At 37.4% G+C, this 18141-nt stretch overlaps 2 protein-coding genes across 2 annotated transcripts; both read left to right on the forward strand.

Moving 5' to 3' along the window:
* Positions 1–3386: 3386 nt before the first annotated feature.
* On the forward strand, positions 3387–4473 carry mespba (mesoderm posterior ba). Its single transcript, XM_017477446.3, has 2 exons — positions 3387–4146; positions 4432–4473. Exons 1-2 carry the CDS (start codon positions 3415–3417, stop codon positions 4471–4473), a joined length of 774 nt encoding a protein of 257 aa, XP_017332935.3. The 5' UTR covers positions 3387–3414.
* Positions 4474–13222: 8749 nt separating this feature from the next.
* On the forward strand, positions 13223–14073 carry mespaa (mesoderm posterior aa). Its single transcript, XM_053683367.1, has 2 exons — positions 13223–13852; positions 13987–14073. Exons 1-2 carry the CDS (start codon positions 13223–13225, stop codon positions 14071–14073), a joined length of 717 nt encoding a protein of 238 aa, XP_053539342.1.
* Positions 14074–18141: the final 4068 nt, after the last annotated feature.

The following is an 18141-nucleotide window of genomic DNA, read 5'->3' on the forward strand; positions in this document are numbered from 1 at the left end:
TATCTCCTTATAGGGACATGGCAGCAGGTCCAGGCTTACATTCCTAATTCCTATAACTCCATACACTTTCTATTAGTTTCATTGTAGTTATTAAATAATATGCTTTACGACAAATAATTTTAACAAGTTAAGTCTTTATATATATATATATATATATATATATATATATATATATATATATATATAAAATATACTTTTGTATAGTTGTGTAGTTTTGTGTTAGAAGATGTTTATTTAGCGTTTATGGAAGGAGTCAAGAGGTTAATCAGAGGTTAATCTGTGATGTTAACTTTTCTGCCATGGGAAAGTCTTCAGGTCAGAGGACTTATTAATAACATGACACGTTGCGTTTTGTTTAAACAAAGAACGATATTTGTGTTTATAGCGGCTATAATATAAGTGATGATATTTTTCACAAACATTTCACAACATTAAGTGGATTCAAAGTATGGTGTGTCATTCTTTAATAGATCAAACTGTAAATTGCTGTGGTATAAATAGAGGAATAAATCTTCTTTATATCAGGTGACACCACCTCACTGCACAGCACATCTTGTAGTGTTTCATTCCTTAAATTCTGAATAATTACTACCTTATGGCAAGTATAAGTGCACAAACCTGGTAGATTTTAAGTTACTTTATACTTGTAATTACCACATATGTATGTATTAAATACCAGGTAAGTGATATACAAACACGTATACGCATGTTTCACATGTGCATGGCCTTTTAGCTGGTGTGTTTACTCAGGACTGCTGCCATGAGCTGCTGAAGGGAAGGTAAAACTGGAAAGACGCACACAGGTGCCAGCTTCACTTTTCCCTCCAAAACATGGAGGTGTCAAACCCAACACGATGCTGAATCGCCTTGGCGTTCTCTCACCCTCCCTGCGAGAGTAAGGCTGAGGACGATTCCTGAAAAAAATAAAATGAGTTGCACAGATGAACAGGGCTCCAAATTCCCCAATGCTGAACACTTCGGGAAAACCGAGGCTGAACGTGTGAGAAGCGTGAGAGTCATCGGGCCCTTCTGCTTGACCTTTTCAGTGTAGGTCAGAGTCAGTTCACTACAGAGTTCAGTTGGGTCAGTGAGAATCTGAACTGTGACTACTTTACAGTCTCATGTCAGTAAAGTCTTCATATCATGTGTTTAAATGAAATAAATATGATGGCTAACTTATACATTAAGCATATAAGAATATATGATATTAACCCACAAACATTAAATACCTAGGAATCTTTCTAGGATGTAATTCAGCGCTAATCTCAGAATCGGCGTGTGGTATGGGAGATTCATACTAATATGTGCAGTAATCCGGAGTATGTGGGTGAAATGTGAAGAGAGCTCAGAAATCGGATTCCGTGTCGGCGCAGTGTAACTAAAACTTAGATTATCCGTTACTTTTCTGTAATAAAGAGTTGCGCCAAGAAGCCTCAAGAAGAAAGATGACTTTGTCTCAGCCTGACAAATCAGATATAAAGTCGTTAACAACACTAGTGCTAACATTAGCATTCCGTCTTACAGAGCGGTTAAGCTGTGTTTCCTGGATGTACACACACAAGTGTATACATGAATAAAAGTGAAAATTGCTTTTTGGGCTTTTCCTTCACAAGCAGAGTCTCCTAAGCAATCTTTTACCTGATACTATTACACTATTAACCACGACAATGACCTGGGTCTACCTGTTTGCTAATCTCACCCAACGCTTTTTGTTCATTATCCATATCTACTGTGTTAGTTACACTGCCCCTCTTCTAAGACTGTGTAAAGTTAAAACTAATAAAACCTAACAAAGTAAACAAACTACAGCTACATTTACTAAAATATAGTTGCTTTTGTTTTTTTTATGTACTTTATATTTAAAGTGTATTTCCTTTACAGGACTCTCTTGCCACAGCAATATCAACCATATTGTTTGGAAGCAAACAATTTTGAGACATTAAAGCTAGCTGGCTTTTTTCACCTATAAGTGGTTAAAATTCTAGTTGATTTCAAGAGCATTAGCACAGAGGCTGAATCAAGTCTTTTCTATCTGTGTACTTTAAAAATGTTGGCTAGGTTCTTTTATTTTTATTCTACAGCACTGTTGAATTCTCAGATCGGATTGGTCAGAAGGCTTTAATTACATTTCTATAACAGCAGCTCTGACAGGAGAGCTTTGTGGTTTCACCATAACATGACAAACTGTGTTTTTTCTTTCTTATTAACATTAAGTAAAAGAACGATTGGTACGACAGCTGTTGTAATGCAATGTTTACAACAGCTGTCGTACCAATCGTTCTTTTACTTAATATGCAATATGCTTTTACTTGAAATATGCTTCATGATGAATAGCTGGAGGGTTCTCTGAATGCATGATATACAACTCAAATGTGGTTAAAATTTTCACCAAACAATGATGTGATGAAAATAGGATTTTTCATATGAGCTCTTACTTCCAAAATGAACAAAATATCCAACAGGATAAGCGTTATAAATCAGAAGCAATAATCATAAATATTAAGCGCTGTATGTCACACAATTTAATGCTTTCGTGGTCAGGTTCAATGGGCTGAGCTGAAACATGAAATAAGGCTGAGATATTCTGCGCGTGACTGGCCAAGCATGCTGCATTTTCACAGCTTCAGTGTCAATGGCTACTTGACTCATAGATCTGGAGACGCCCTGATCACTCTTCAGTGTAAATGTCACACCTCAAGTGTAGCGCACTAATGGAGGTTATTAAGCATAATTAAACCTCATTAAGGTCAAGTATGCTGCTTAGCCTTTGAAATACAACCTCAAAGCTCAGAAATTATGTTGACTTATTTTTTATGTTTTCTGTTTCAGATTATAGATTTGTGAATTTTTTCCAATTTAAAAATAGAGGAGTTAAAACAGAAGGAAAAAGAATGTATTTATATATATATATATATTAGTTCTTTAAAACTTTGCAGAACTTTTTGAGATATTTGAAAAGATAAGCATTGTGGTTCAGTAAATACTGGATAGTCTTTACATGCATATCCATTGTCAAATTCAGCAATGAATGTATTAGCCAATTCTAAAAAGCATTTTTTTTTAAATAAAAAAAAAACACACACAAGGCTCCTACATTAACAAACATTGGTTTAATATTAAAATATTGAAATAAGCTGAATTCAACTGTGTTGGGCTGTTGTTTGGAAGAGGAGTCAGAATTCACACCTCCGCTCCTGCAGCCTCCATGAGCTCTTTCCCACACAGAGTCCTGCTGCATGGAGGCTGCAGAGGTGTCACCTCACACCTCCGAGTCCAGCATAAAAACCTCCAGCCTCCAGGTCCTGCCTTCATTCGCTCTCTGACCTTCCAGCATAAAAACCTCCAGCTTCATTTACTCTCCAACCTTCCAGCAGCCTGCTTCTCCTGCTTTTATTCGCTTTCCACCTTTCAAGTATGGATACCTCTAACGTCATCCACCATCCTCACAGCCGGTGGAGCAGCCCAAGCTCTGACTCTGAGCTCTACAGCATCTCCTCCCCTGAGACTGTCTCTCCAGCACCTTCCATGGACCTCAACTGCTCTCCGTCTTACCAACCCAAACTCAACAAGCTTCACAAAGCCACCTCCAGACTGACCAAAATGCCCAGTTCTCCCTCTGGTCTTGTCAGGAGGACGCGAAGATCTAGACTGAAGAACCCAAGTGAGCAGCGTCAGAATGCCAGCGAGAAAGAGAAGCTCAGGATGAGGGACCTAACCAAAGCTCTGCACCATCTCAGGACCTACCTGCCTCCATCAGTGGCTCCTGTCGGACAGACGCTGACCAAGATCGAGACTCTGCGCCTCACCATCCGCTACATCTCGTACCTGTCAGCTCAGCTCGGGCTCAGTGAAGAATATCTGTCTCAGAGGAAGCAGATGAGCAATGAAGATGGATGGAAAACCTCTCCAGAGATTCTCGGCTACTTTCAATGCAGATCTACAAGCACAGAGTGGGGAGAGAGACAAGGATATGGTGATTATGCAGAACAGCATCAGACTGGGAGCAGTTTGGAGTACCCAGAGCAGGGAGTGGACATGAACCAGTACAGCACACAGCTCTCAGAACCAATGACGGATCAGATCTACAGCCCGGAGACAAATACCTTTCAGCAACAGCAGTGTGCTCAGTTCACACAGTCCTGCCAGGTATGAATGCAATGATAATCAGTTATCAGTGATCAGTTACCGAGACACGATTCCAGTTGTCTCTACTAATATAACGTGTCTCCGATTGAAATAGCTTTAGATTCTTGCATCGTTGAAGTAGTGATCAAAACAAATCAAATACTGTTCTTGATCGATTTGAAACCTTCAGTAGTGAATCAACTAATACATTAGACATAGGGTAGATAAGTTACCAGTTAAAGCCTACTTTCTGACAGAAACATATTTTAGGCGTATCGCTAATATTCCCTCTGCTCTCTGTTACAGGTTTACGGCTATCAGCTCGTTCCCCCGGCCTTTTGGAGCTAAACACTGCAATACTTTCTACCACCAAACTCACTAGCACACCGAAACTGATGGACTCCTCCATATTGTGAAATCCAACATGCTGTCCATTAACATGAATGTCTAAAAATGTAGCTTTAGATTCTAGATCTTAGGTTATTATTTAATTTTTATACTAATTTATATATATATGTATGTTATCTGTCTTTTGTAAATACAAAATAAATACAAAGTTATATTTAATATGTATTTATAATAAAGCCTGTATTTTAACTAAACAATCCTGGCAACTAATTTTTTTCTGACATGTATGTAAATTCTAAACAATGAAGGCTTTACGATTTGTAGTATTGAGAAAGACCTTGAGTGCACGCAAGTTATGAAGCAATACTGAAGCAATAACGCTTTAGGGGAATGTAATTCTGTAACCCCTGGAATTTTGTCAAGCAAAAAAATGATAATGATGAGAATCAGTTTCTCCTATGGGAATTCTGGCACTGTTCAGTTCAGCACAGCTCAGCAATAAGATCCAGCTAATTCAGTAATTCTCAAAGTCTTTCTCTACCATCTGTATACTACAATAACATTATACTTTGCTGTGTGTTATATACGAGTCCCTTGTTTGTCCCGAGAAGTTAAACTGCCTACGGTTCTATCAGAAAAGTCCTCCAGATCCTGCTTTTCCAGCATCTCAACATCATAGCGCTGCTGTCGAAAAGAGATCAAATATGCAGAAGATGCTGGAAAAGCAAAGATTGTGCAGGATCTGGAGGATTTTACTCTTAGGAAAAACAGTGGGCAGTTTAACTGTTCAGGACAAACAAGGGACTCATGAACAACTATCTCAAAACATTAAAACAGCCGTTGATCATCCAGGTAACGACACACAGTATTAATAATCGAGCGTATGTAAACTTCTGAACCGGTTCATTTGTGTAAATTCAGTTATTATTGTGTCTTGTGGACTACATGTAAACATCTGCTATGTGAAATAGCTTCTTCAGGGCAGAACAAAATATAAAACACAATGTGATTTTAATGATTCTTCTTAACTTTTTTTTCAATTATTAACACTTTTGCAGATTCTGCAAGGGGTATGTAAACTTATGAGCACAACTGTATATATACGTATGACTTTGGACTGGGGGAGACATGCATACACACATACATACCCCGTCCAGGGTGTCCCGCACCTTGTGCTCCCTGGGATAGGCTCCAGGCCCAAACCTGGAATATTACACAACCCTATATATTACACAATACCATGTGCACCTACCCATTCATGCAGTTATCTAATCAGACAATCATGTGGCAGCAGTGCAGTGCATAAAATCATGCAGACACAGGTGAAGAGTTTCAGTTAATACTCACGTCAACCATCAGAATGGGGAAAAAAATGTGATCTCATCTCATGATTTTGACCATGGTACGATTGTTGGTGCCAGACAGGCTGGTTTTAGTATTTCAGAAACTGCTGATCTAATGGGATTTTCAAGCACAAAAGTCTCTAGAGTTCATTCAGAATGGTGCAATAAAGAAAATACATACAAGGAGTGGTGGGAATTTTCTCCCAGTGTTCACTTGAAAGAGCTGGTTCAAAGAGTCGATTCGTTGGCCAACGAGACATTACTAGTTCTTCCTGCACAGGAGTCACCCCACAAAACAAAGTTACATTTGGTTGAAGTGTATGTAGGTAGGCTAAAGACAAGAGTTAGTAAAGCAGAAGTGCGTTCTATCTCTCTTTCTCTCTCTCTCTCTCTCTCTCTCTCTCTCTCTCGATGTTAGATGTGATATGATTGTTTTGATAAAGTGACCTAACTTATTCATTTAAAAAATTTCCCTTTTTGTTATTGTTCAAATTCAATAAAAATATATATATATATATATATATATTTTACTAGGCAATAGAATCTTAACCAAAAGATGGCGCCAGAACACTGGCTTTAACAATAAACTGACAGTAAACTGTGTTACTATTCACTCTGCTCACTGGCCTTTAGTGACAGTGCAATAGGTCTACATAAAACAGTAGTCATAATTTAAACCACAGGCATATAAGTGGATTATTTTAAATGCATGTGCAATTCATAGTCATATTGCTTTGTTTTTCATACATTTAATACATACTACTCAGGCTACACGGTTACTCTTATATTCAGAGATGGCCATGCTTATTCAAAATGGGTTCTCTTTTATAACACTGTTAATATATTACCATGCCTCCACCAACTAGTGAAATACCAAATTACTGTACGACTATCATGCTAAGTATTACGGCATGAATTATTTACTATGCTAGTATTGGGTTCTAAGACAGATTTTGACCAGATTTTAGCATTGATGTCATTCAAATTATGTGGCTCACTTGCATGTTGAGTTTTTTGTGTGGGTGTTTTATAGAGGATGTTTGTTGTTGTTATAAGAGTCCAAGTGAGAGTTTTCATATTTTCAAGGGAAAGTAACATTTTCATAAACAAGCAGCACAGTTCGAATCCCAGACCTGCCAGAAAGTCACCGTGGGACTAAAAGACTAAATGAAAACATAAGTCTGTTCTATAGTAATAAGCTGCAGAATCAGTTTCTGTGTGTCCTACGATGTGTTTAGTACTGTATGTCAAGGTATTAACATGATTTGTATCAATCGCTTTTACAGGAATTTTATAATCTTGTTGTTACTCTATTGCCAAACAAAACAAAACAAAAAAAAAACCTGGAACATTGTTCTCTTTGCTGGAATTGCAAAGAGCAAAGAGCACACTGCTTATAAATTTCAAATTTATACATTATCTTTTGGCATGCTTTTAAAGCGGTCCTGTTAAGGAGGTTCCCAGATCTCCTGAGCTGGTTGTATACCTATATGTTTAGCCAAATGCTTTTCTGTGAACCGTGTCTTTATAAAGGCCACAGCAGTAACTGATATCCTGGAACCCCACTATCCTGCAAAGTTAGACGTGTTCCCTGATCCAAACACACCTGATCCAACTATAACATTCTTGATGCTTAGCTATGCAGATGGATTGGGGGAGTTGGCTGTAAGAGAAACTTCAGAAATGAAGCATGCTTCCTGCGCTTACACTCATCCAAAAAAAAAAAATGTGGCTATGCTTAACTCACATGGCTACCACTGTCAGAGAAATAGCTCAAATTTTCACTTATCCCAAACAAATAACACTTTTGACCTCCAGTTTTTTCATAATGCAAAATGCAAAATCTACAGGGTGTCCCAAAAGTCTCCATACACAGGGGAAATTAACACTTTTTTAGTAAAATGTCTTCCAAAATGTTTCATACTTAGTTTATATTACTTATTTATTTTTTCAGATTTTTACCTTTAAGAATGCCTTGGCCAAAAGAAGAGCATATTGTACGTACATCATTCTCATGGCTGGATTGGGAAACACACGACACTGTTGTCGAACTTATTAACAAATCCAAAAAGACTGGAAGTGTTGCGGACCAACAGAGAAGTGGACGTTCACGAGCATCCACTGACGAAGGCACAACCGATGTGTATGTATGTATTGAGACTTTTGGGACACCCTGTATATTCCTTTGGTAGAACCTAAATCTGACCAAAGCTAATTCTTTATATATGTCAGTAAACATGGCCATAAAATGATTCTGATTTGTACAGTGGTCTACAGATTCAAAGTAACAGGAAGAAGGTGTAAAGTATAAAGAGTACAGCAAAAACCTAACTTTCAATTCAGTTTAACACGTTGACCTTACTATCAGACAGCCATCAGCTCTATGTCTTTGTTCAGTCTGTGTTTGCTTTCTTATCAGTTTTTATCACATGGCTAAAATAACTTCAAGAGAATTCCTGTAGACATGGAAGTAACGTGTTAAAACATACATTTGAATTTGTATTACAGGATTTAGAATAAAATGATATTTTGCATCTCCTCTCGTTCCAAAGAGAGAAATGAAAATGTAAATGAACTGCATTTGTGTTCGTATTTGATTGATATGTGAGGTGTGCCATCAAATCTGGAATCACTGATGGGTAAATAATGATAGAAAATAAGATAAATGTACATGTATTACAGCAAACTAGAAAGTATAGCAAGCAGAATATGTTTTGTGTCAAGATCAAATAGAGTTTTGTTTTGTTTTTAAATACAGAAATCTGATTTGTAAAGGGAACTGTAGATTAGTAGTGACAGTTAATAAAGTGGCGTTAACATTCTAGTAAATAGTAGTTAAATGTAAGGCTAGATGTCCTTCATAAACCACACTGTTTGTTTGGTCTAAATGGTAAAGACTTCATCAACTATATTGTTGAATACAGTCTATTCGATTTCTAAAGTGTTACTGTACAATAAATGTTAACCTGCTCTAATATTTATTAGCCTATTTCTTCTATCTAACAGGAAAAGCTAGCTAGCTCTTTTGTCTGATAGCTAGTATTCTGTTTACTAGCTAGCAAAACATGCTTTCTGATGCTAGCTATCAGGCAAAGGGAATCATATAAAACCTTTTATACATTTTTTTTTTTTTTTACATTTATTTATTTTATCAGCCAGTAGCAAGAGAACAGGAGGGGGGAAAGGGTTTCATACAAAAAAAAATTTCCATTACTATAAAATATGAATAGCAAACTAGCATTTGAATTTGCCTCAGAAAAACTAGCTGCTGTACTTTTAAAAATAAAAACAGCAAACTGTAATTTTCCTTGTGGCTGGGGTGGTACAATCAAGAGTACACATCCCACACTGTCAGAAATAAGGGTACCAAAGTGTACTTTTCTTTGTCATACATTCAAGGGGACATTTTGTAGCTTTAGTATGTATCTTTATACTTTGATAAATAATTTAAAGCACATACACTGATGTATATGTAAAGGTTTAGTCTAAAAACTATTTTTTTTTAAAATCCCAGGTAAAAGATCATAAAGGCTACATACTAAAGCTACAAAAGATATCTCATTGAATTGCATGTCAAGGAAAAGTACAGTTTGGTACCTTTTATTTCTGGCAGTGTGCGATGTGTATTCAGTCATAGCTAAGAGAAGCTTATTGTAACTAATGAGTGCTTAACTGAATGTGAAAAGCTTCTTCACGCTGCCGTGTCTAGCCACAAATCCGTCCCCTACACCCCACATCCACCATCTCCCACACTAACGTTGTCCTCGAGTGAGAGGGTCACATTTCAAATGCATAGAACATAGTGGTGTGAATGACGGGATTTGAAGTAATTAGTTTGTTTTGGCGCTGATTAGCGATGGTATTTGATGTGCAAAGCATAATCCCAATACACACACAAGACTCTTTTATCTTCAGAGGCGAACCCAGCATTTAAAGACATGAATAAGTAGTGCTGATGTGTTAATTAACTCATAATCACGTGTGTTAAATAACATTTGAAGGGATCTCCAAATTAACATCTCACACCTTGTAATTTTTTTTTGCAGAGTCCAGATTACATTTATATATATATATATATATATATATATATATATATATATATATATATATATATATATATATACAGATAGATAGATAGATAGAAATGTAATCTAGTCTCTGAGATTAATCTAGGCCGAGAGCGGGGAAATGTTGTGGGAACTTGACCCTCTTTATTTCACACCAGTGGAAGATCCTGAGGTGCCATTTCACACCAAAGACTTGGGAAAAAGAAGAGGTTATGTGAATTTAAAGAAACATACACTGAATAACTGCACTGTAGTGTGCTCATAAATGAAGGGATTTCAAAAATTTTGTTCAGAATTCTTCTCTTTTTTTTGTAACAAATCCATCCAGGATATCCAGGCGTTTTGTGAGGAATTTTCCAGTCTGTTGTATAAATCAGAGCAATACGTACTCTATAGATATGAATAATTATACTGTATATCAGCTTTAATAATTACATTCAGCATGTTTTATTTTTCTTAAAAAAATACATAGAGACATTATTATGTGTATCTAAGAGAAAGAGAGAGACTGGTGGGGGTTTTTTTTTGTTGTTGTTGTTGTTGTTGTTTTTTTGGTGGTTGTTTGGTGGGAGGGAGTGGGGGTGAGGGGGTGGCTTAGGGATGCAATGGCATGTGCTGTGTGCGTTCTCTAAGTTTCCAGGAGTCAAATGTAACACTTTAGTTTGTGGGAATGACTCATAGCGACCTGCTCCACCACTTTAATCCACGTTCCCACCACAGCAGCTCAGCCAGGGTTTACGTTCTGAGCTTAAAGGTTCTGCAGTGAGTGGCAAACATGATATGTTAGATAACACGTATTTACAAGAGCTTAACTTACAATTAAAGCCAACGTTTGTTGCTAATTTATCATGTGTGGAGAATTTTCTGCCTCTCAGGATAAGTATTACATTGCAATATCATAGTCTGTACCATTACAGATTTTATATTACATACACAAGATGCATACATGCACAATGACACAACTCTGTGCATCAGGGTTATGTTACTAGGACACAGATTTACCTCATCTTATATACAATTGGACTTCTCAGGCACATTGGGATGCATACTATAAGTACAACATAATTTAAACAATAGTATAAACTTTCTTAATTCTGTATATAAAGTAATACAGATCAGAAACAATTTCCAATTACAAAAAATTCCAATACAACTAGAAAGTAGAAAAGCGAAGATCCTTCACTCCAAGAAAAAAAAAGGCACTAAATTGTACATTTCCTTGTCACTTCCGTACCTTTGATACATAACTCTCACCAGTAAATGTGGATAACGTAGCTTTAAAAAAGATTTAAGGTACATAAATGGATTGTAATTCATTTTTAAAAGTTTTAAAAGTCTAAAGGTTTTTAGAATAATGCTTTAACTTCATGCACACTTCTAGGTAAGATACATACTGAAGGTACTAAAGGTGTACACTTTAAACTACCACCTCAGTGATGGAAAAAATACAGTTTAATAACCTTTTTTTCTGAATGTTTACAAGACCTTCAAAAAAGTAATAGTAAAGTAATATTAATTAGCCAAACAATAGTAAACCCACCTAGCACAAAGAGCTTTGACTGACGTGACAATCCCAAGTGATGATTCATCAAAAATGAGAATAGGAGAAGCTGGAGAAATACCAGGACCTGAAACTAGAGAGAATGTGTCAAGTTAAATATATGACTGTTCCATTGCTTATAAGAGCACTTACATCTGTGATTCCTAAGCTAGAAAATGGAGGAATGACATGTTTATCTCAGACAAGAAGAGTGCTATCCTAAATAAATAAATTCTTTGCATTTGGTGCTACAATAATATGAAATCATATTCAAAATTCTGCAGTTCTGTGATTCATGGACACGTGTCAGTCCTTAATTGACTTGACCACCAGAGCAGCAACATGCTTGAGTGGTGATGATAATAATAATGATCATTATTATCATAAAATAATAAAAACTCATTTTTATTATCTACAATGTGTTTTAGAGAGTAACCAAACTTAAGATCTTTTCTAAAAGATAGATTGAAATACAGGTATAATATAGGATTAAAGTCTAAAAACTAAGTTATTCAAAGATGGGGGGAAATGTTAGAAATGTAACTGAATGCAATGTTGATTTGTCTTTAACAGAATTCAAACAGTTCAAGATTTAGGCTCAGGATGCATCACAAGTCTTTTTCATTACAAAGTTGTAAAGAGTACAGAATGACAAAACAGTGTTCCTCCAGAATAGTGGGGTCTGACAAGCATAGACAGGGGGTTGTTGTTTTTATTATTATTATTATTATTATTATTATTATTATTATTATTATACTTTGTTACACAAGCCAATGTTATGAAAGTTGTTAAACTTATTATTGATTAGCCTTTCACTTGAGTTGAATCGGTTTAATCCAAACCTCGGAAACCCCAAAAGAAGTGACCTTGGACTTAATGTGCTCTGTGAGTAGAAAGTTCAGGAACGAAAAAAAAACAAAACAAAAGGTCTTTCTCTGCTATAAATAGCAAAAATATTGTAGTACATATTTCAATAATGAGCCAAATATTTGAAAAGTTGCATTCATGAAATACAGTAAATCTCCACTCAGGGGTAAACTCCTTGCCTGCAAGAAGGTTTGAGAACCTCTGCTCCAGAACCATGAGCCAAGACGGAACTGTGTACACAGTGCATGACAAGACCAATAGGCATAATGACAGAGTTTTGAGTAAAATCACATGACTATACTGTATGCACTACATATAAGAGCAAGATAATATAAGGCTAAACAGATATTGTATAAAACAAAACAGAGTGTGTAAATTAAAGTCATTGTAAATCATCAAGCATCAGCAGCAACGAGATGTGATTATAATAACTAACGAATTGAGCAGGTCCTACTTTATTTACTGTTGACCGAAATGAAGGCTGAATTGTATAGATCATGTATCAGCTACAATCTAGCCACTTCAAAAATCATTTCTGCCATAACTTTGCCATTACTTTTTTACTTTACTTTAAATCTTCCTGGTTAACTAGAAAAGGCCATTAAGTGAAGCTATAGTATGTTTCATATTTATACCTAACTTTGTATCTAAATATCTGAAGTGTTAATTGTGATTTCAGACATTTTCCTGGTTGTGAGGATCAGTTGCTAGGTGTTTCTTGTGGCGCTCACACCTCAGCCTTGAGCCTGGATGAGCTGCCCTTTCCCATGGACCCCCTGCCTGTGGTGTCACCTCTCCTCTCTGGCCTGAGAACAGCTCCTAGAGGTGCCACCTCACACCTCATGGAGGATATATACAAGAGCTCCACTCTGCTCCAGCATCAGTCAGACCACACAGCCTCTCCTCAAGACCTTTCCTCAATCTGAGCAACCATGGATGTCTCCAGCTCTCTTATCCAGCTTCAGGATAACACAGAGTTTCTGTTCGACTGTGAGGGCCTTCTGGAGCAAAGATTCTCTGCTTCTGATGCCGGCTACTACAGCGCCTGCAGCAGCCTCTCACCGGCTTCCTCCACCGATTCCTGTTGTTTCTCTCCACCAACTTTCCATTATGGAACAGGTCAGGAGAGCTTTCCAGAGCTCTTCCCTTTGATGAACAACACTGATCAAGAAGAGAAGAAAAATAGCACGGTGGGCAAGAGGACTGGACGACCGCGATCAAAGTTCCCTGGGCTGAAGCGCCAGAGTGCGAGCGAACGGGAGAAGCTCAGGATGAGGGACCTGACCAAAGCATTGCACCATCTCAGGACCTACCTGCCTCCATCAGTGGCTCCTGCTGGACAGACGCTGACCAAGATCGAGACTTTGCGCCTCACCATGCGTTACATCTCCTACCTGTCGGCTCAGCTGGAGCTCGGGCAAGAAGCGGCAGCTCACGGGAGTCCTTCAGCGCCAATGCAGGCTCCAAACACGGCAGCTTTCTATGAACAGAGCCTTAACCACGTGGCTCCTCAGACACCAAACTTCTCCACACAGGAGGTCTTCAATATGCCTTACTGTCAGGTAGGTACTCAATATTACGGTATCTTTAATATCTGCAAATAATTACCTAAGAATTGCGCTTATGCATTAACACATTACTAATTATGACTAATATGTAATCTCTTTTTTTGCGTGTGTGTGTGTGTGTACAATAGAATGCAGAGAATAGCAGCCTGCCTTCATCTCCAGCTCAGGATTACTGGATTCCCCAGCAGCAATACTGCTATTATGAACAGTGCTAACTGCCATGGAGGACATTTTTATTGAAGGGCTATTCATTTCTTCAGTGCTGTTAATATTGTAAAGTTTGTAAATAGTGAATATTTTATATCCTTATTTATATTTTTTGTATTTTTTTTTACAACTCATAATTTGTATTAATTTATTAATTGCGATATATTTGGGGGGGGGTTAAAAATTTTTTTTTAAATTATTAAAAGATTTACAAAACAACTTTCCTCTGTGTTCTTTTTTTTTTTTTTTTAAAGTTCTGCTATCTGATATTCTTTATAAGTCTTTAAATCTAAATATATAACCCACGCCCAGCACATCCTAATGATAGACAGGTGGGTGATGGTAATATCACATTGTAATTAGCACCTCGAAGGGAAGGTCCCCTGGTGAGATAAAAATAAAACAGACAGGACAGTAAACTCATTCTCACCATGTAGCTCTTTTAATGCTGCTGGTCAGTAAACGAAGTCGAGCATTGACCCCAGTGGGACTCCGCTCTGAAATGTAAGGCTTAATATCTTGACTTCCTACTGAGTCGAATGTGGATTGCAGAGAATGGGAGCTCACCCGGAGAGCTTTTCAGCTCTTGGGGAATCAAAATGATTTACTTAAACTTGAATGAGCATTTATGCAACTTTTTTTTTTTTTTGAATTGCTGAAATCTGCCTGCAGCAATGCTCTTCTGGTGTCAGTCGAGAGGTGTGGGGCTGTGGGATTGAGGATGGGTCTTTAAAAAACAGCGCACCTCCAAGGCGACAAGCCTTCATCTGTTCCCAGACACAACACTTACTCTGTCCATCTGTCCATCTGGGTGTCTTGTCTACGTCCTGTCCCAGTGCTGCAATGTCAGGGCAGAATTACTCACTGGCTAAAATGAGTTGTTTTTAAATGAAGTATTCTGACAAAAGATACTACACATAAGGAATAACGGGTGAGAAATTAAAGCTAACAAAAACAAAACAAAAAAACAATATAAAGTTACTTAGTGTGGTTTTAGGCCATCAGTGCAGCTTGGTATAAATACAACAGGTCTATGAAACAATACTGGAGGAATAAACTTCCCAAAAATGTTCCGTCAGTTGGTGTGTCTAGCAAAAAGGCGTTCATTCGGGTTGAGATCTGGTGACTGTGAAGGTCATAGCTTATGAATGACATTATTTTCAACCTCATTAAACAATTCACTTGTGAGCCACTCCTATCATGATCGTAATGTTTCTTAAGAGGAGATATAGTAAATGATTGGGAAATATAGCATATCGTGTGCCAAGTGTCCAGAGAAACCAAACAGAAATTGTTCTGCTCACGCAATCTGCCATCGATTAATGACCGACACTTAGTAGTGCCTACTCAGCGTGGCTCAAGGTCCCCTTCCAGAACCTTCACACTAACTGTCTCTCAGTGGAGGAGTAAACTTCCAACCTCAATCCAGACCACAGAATCTGTCTCTATATTCAAAAAACAGCTAAAGACCCACCTCTTCCGTGAACACCGAACTAACCCCTAAAATGTCCACCCCATATTATCCTAAAAAAAAAAAAAACCTCTACTCTACACCTCTACTCTGCGCACTTTGCTTTTCTAGAACTCAATTAAAAGATTGTGGATTGTATCACTACTTGTATTGTTCTCCGCTTGATATATCGCTTTGCTTGTATTTCCTCATTTGTAAGTCGCTTTGGATAAAAGCGTCTGCTAAATGAATAAATGTCCATGTAAATGCTAATCAGTAATGCAAGCAAAGTACTTTTGAGTGTGTAGGAGGTAATTTCCTCCTACAGGTCTTCATGTCCTGTTTCTCTGGAAACCTTTTGTGTACTATTGTGTATAAGTGCAATATATTATATGTCATGCAGATACAGGTCAAGAGCTTCACATCAACATCAAACAAAATCTCAGTGATCTCAGTGACTTTGACTGTGGCATGGTTGTTAATGCCAGACAGGTTGGCTTGAGAATTTCAGAAAGTGCTGATCTCCTGGGGTTTTCACACACACAACAGACTCTAGAGTTTACACAGAATAATTCAAACCAAAAAAAGAAAGAAAGTGCATCCACTGGAGAATGACCAGACTGGTTTGAGATGACAGGAAGGTTACAAAATAGAAATTGTTTGGAGCGCACAGTTAAAGTCTGTTCAAAAAGTGATTGGACTTCCTATTAGGGCTCTTTCCACAATAAGTGAACAGCAAACACTGAGGTTGGCTGGCAGGATTTTATAAGACCCTTCACATGTCCTGTTTTCTGTTTTTGAGTGACTCCCCTCAGGGCGACGGCTTCGCTGTCCAGGCTGTAGGACACAAAGGAGGAAGGCAACCTTTTTTCCTAGAGTGGAGCAGATTTTAAATTCTCAACCATCTCTGACCCCTTTGTTTACCATGCCGTGACTTTTTTATATTCTTAACCGCACACAGTATTCATATATATATGTATATATATATATATATATATATATATATATATATATATATATATATATATATATATATATATATATATATGCATTCTTAAACATGGTTTGAATTTTTATTTAGGTATCTGCCTGTAGCAGATTATATTTAATGTGTACATGGTACACATTGTGTTATTTATTTAATGTATGATGCTTCTCATGTATATTGGTCATGTTACTCACTGTGACCTCGTAAATTGCCCCTTGTGGACAAATAAAGTGTATGAGTAGAATTGAACTGAACTTAATTTAATTCAATACAGTAACTCAAATAAGCACTTATTACAACCATGGTGAGCAGAAAAGCATTTCAGAATGCACAACATGTTGCATCTTGAGGCAGATGGGCCATAACAGCAGAAGACCATGTCTGCGTCCGAAATCGATGCAGTACCTATTGCTTGACCGTTAAAACAGTATGTACTAATCAGTGCGTGTGTGTGTAGTATGAATACAATCCCAGACTGAGAATTCGGACATACTAATCCTCTGGCATACTGCTTTTTTCCTACTGTGTAGTAATGCAGTACACGATTTCAGACACATCCCATGTCAGGTTCCATTCCTGTCTAGAAAACTAAAGGAGACTGTAAAATAAACTTATCTAAGTACTTATACATGTTTCCTGGTGCTAAGTGCCCCTTTAAACACCTGGCCTATAACTCAGGTTTTATTCTTATTATATACAGTAGTACATAGACTACTATACATTTTTCAGTAACTACAGTAAAGCTAATAGGAAATAGTTACAAGTCTGGATCAACTGGTCCTGGGAATTAAAAGTTTAATATCTCTAAATAACAAAGTTCTGTATTTCTATATGAAATCTGGAGTTCATTTCTTTGTAATGCGTCTATCCATTGTTCAGGAGAGTAAAGCTGTCCATGAGCAGACTGAGTGGGTCAGATGTTGGTCGTAAGTTCAAATCCCAGCACCACCATTCTGCCACTGCTGGGCCCTTGAGCAAGGCCCTTAACCCTTAACTGCTCAGTTGTATAAATGAGATAAATGCAAGTCGCTCTGGATAAGAGCGTCCGCCAAATGCTGTAAATGTAACTGTAAAAATGTAATGTCACAATTCCTCCCTCTGTGTCACTAATAGAGATGTGCGAGTTAATCTTGACACTCTGCTCCAAGCGTGTGGAGCTGCTTCACAGTGTAGTGAGAAAAAGTTCAAAAAGATGAAGGTGTTCTAAGATAGGTGTGTGATTAAACTCTTACCAGAACTGATTCTGCGTACCTCTAACAAAATGATAACACTGCAGCACACAAAGTCCATGGTTGGGACAAAAGATCTTATTTGAAGCTAAAGACAAGATGTAGCAAGATTAGAACAGAACAGACATTTTTTTAATGAAGTTCCTGGCTAAGGGCTGTCTAACTACAGTTCTTATATTGTACACAATGAAGGAAGTGCCAGCCTACTTCCTACTCATATTTGGATCTAAAATGTCATTGCTGGTAACATGTATAAATGGCACAACAGTCTGGTTAAACAAAGGAATAATGCTGCAAGTTGTAATTCTTCTGCTACAACCAGTAAAAACCACCGAAAACATTCCCTCAACTTGAAATTTCAACCAGTTGTGTCCCTGTTTACAGAGTGACGTCAAATCCACATGTCCGC

The sequence above is a fragment of the Ictalurus punctatus genome, chromosome 10 (assembly GCF_001660625.3).
Source record: "Ictalurus punctatus breed USDA103 chromosome 10, Coco_2.0, whole genome shotgun sequence".
Classification (NCBI taxonomy): Eukaryota; Metazoa; Chordata; class Actinopteri; order Siluriformes; family Ictaluridae; genus Ictalurus; species Ictalurus punctatus.

Excerpts from the sequence above, each read along its gene's own strand:
- mespba (XM_017477446.3), top strand. The coding sequence starts at position 3,415 with ATGGATACCTCTAACGTCATCCACCATCCTCACAGCCGGTGGAGCAGC. Across the intron at positions 4,147-4,431 it reads AGTTCACACAGTCCTGCCAG|GTTTACGGCTATCAGCTCGT; the intron begins GTATGAATGCAA and ends TCTCTGTTACAG.
- mespaa (XM_053683367.1), top strand. The coding sequence starts at position 13,223 with ATGGATGTCTCCAGCTCTCTTATCCAGCTTCAGGATAACACAGAGTTT. Across the intron at positions 13,853-13,986 it reads TCAATATGCCTTACTGTCAG|AATGCAGAGAATAGCAGCCT; the intron begins GTAGGTACTCAA and ends TGTGTACAATAG.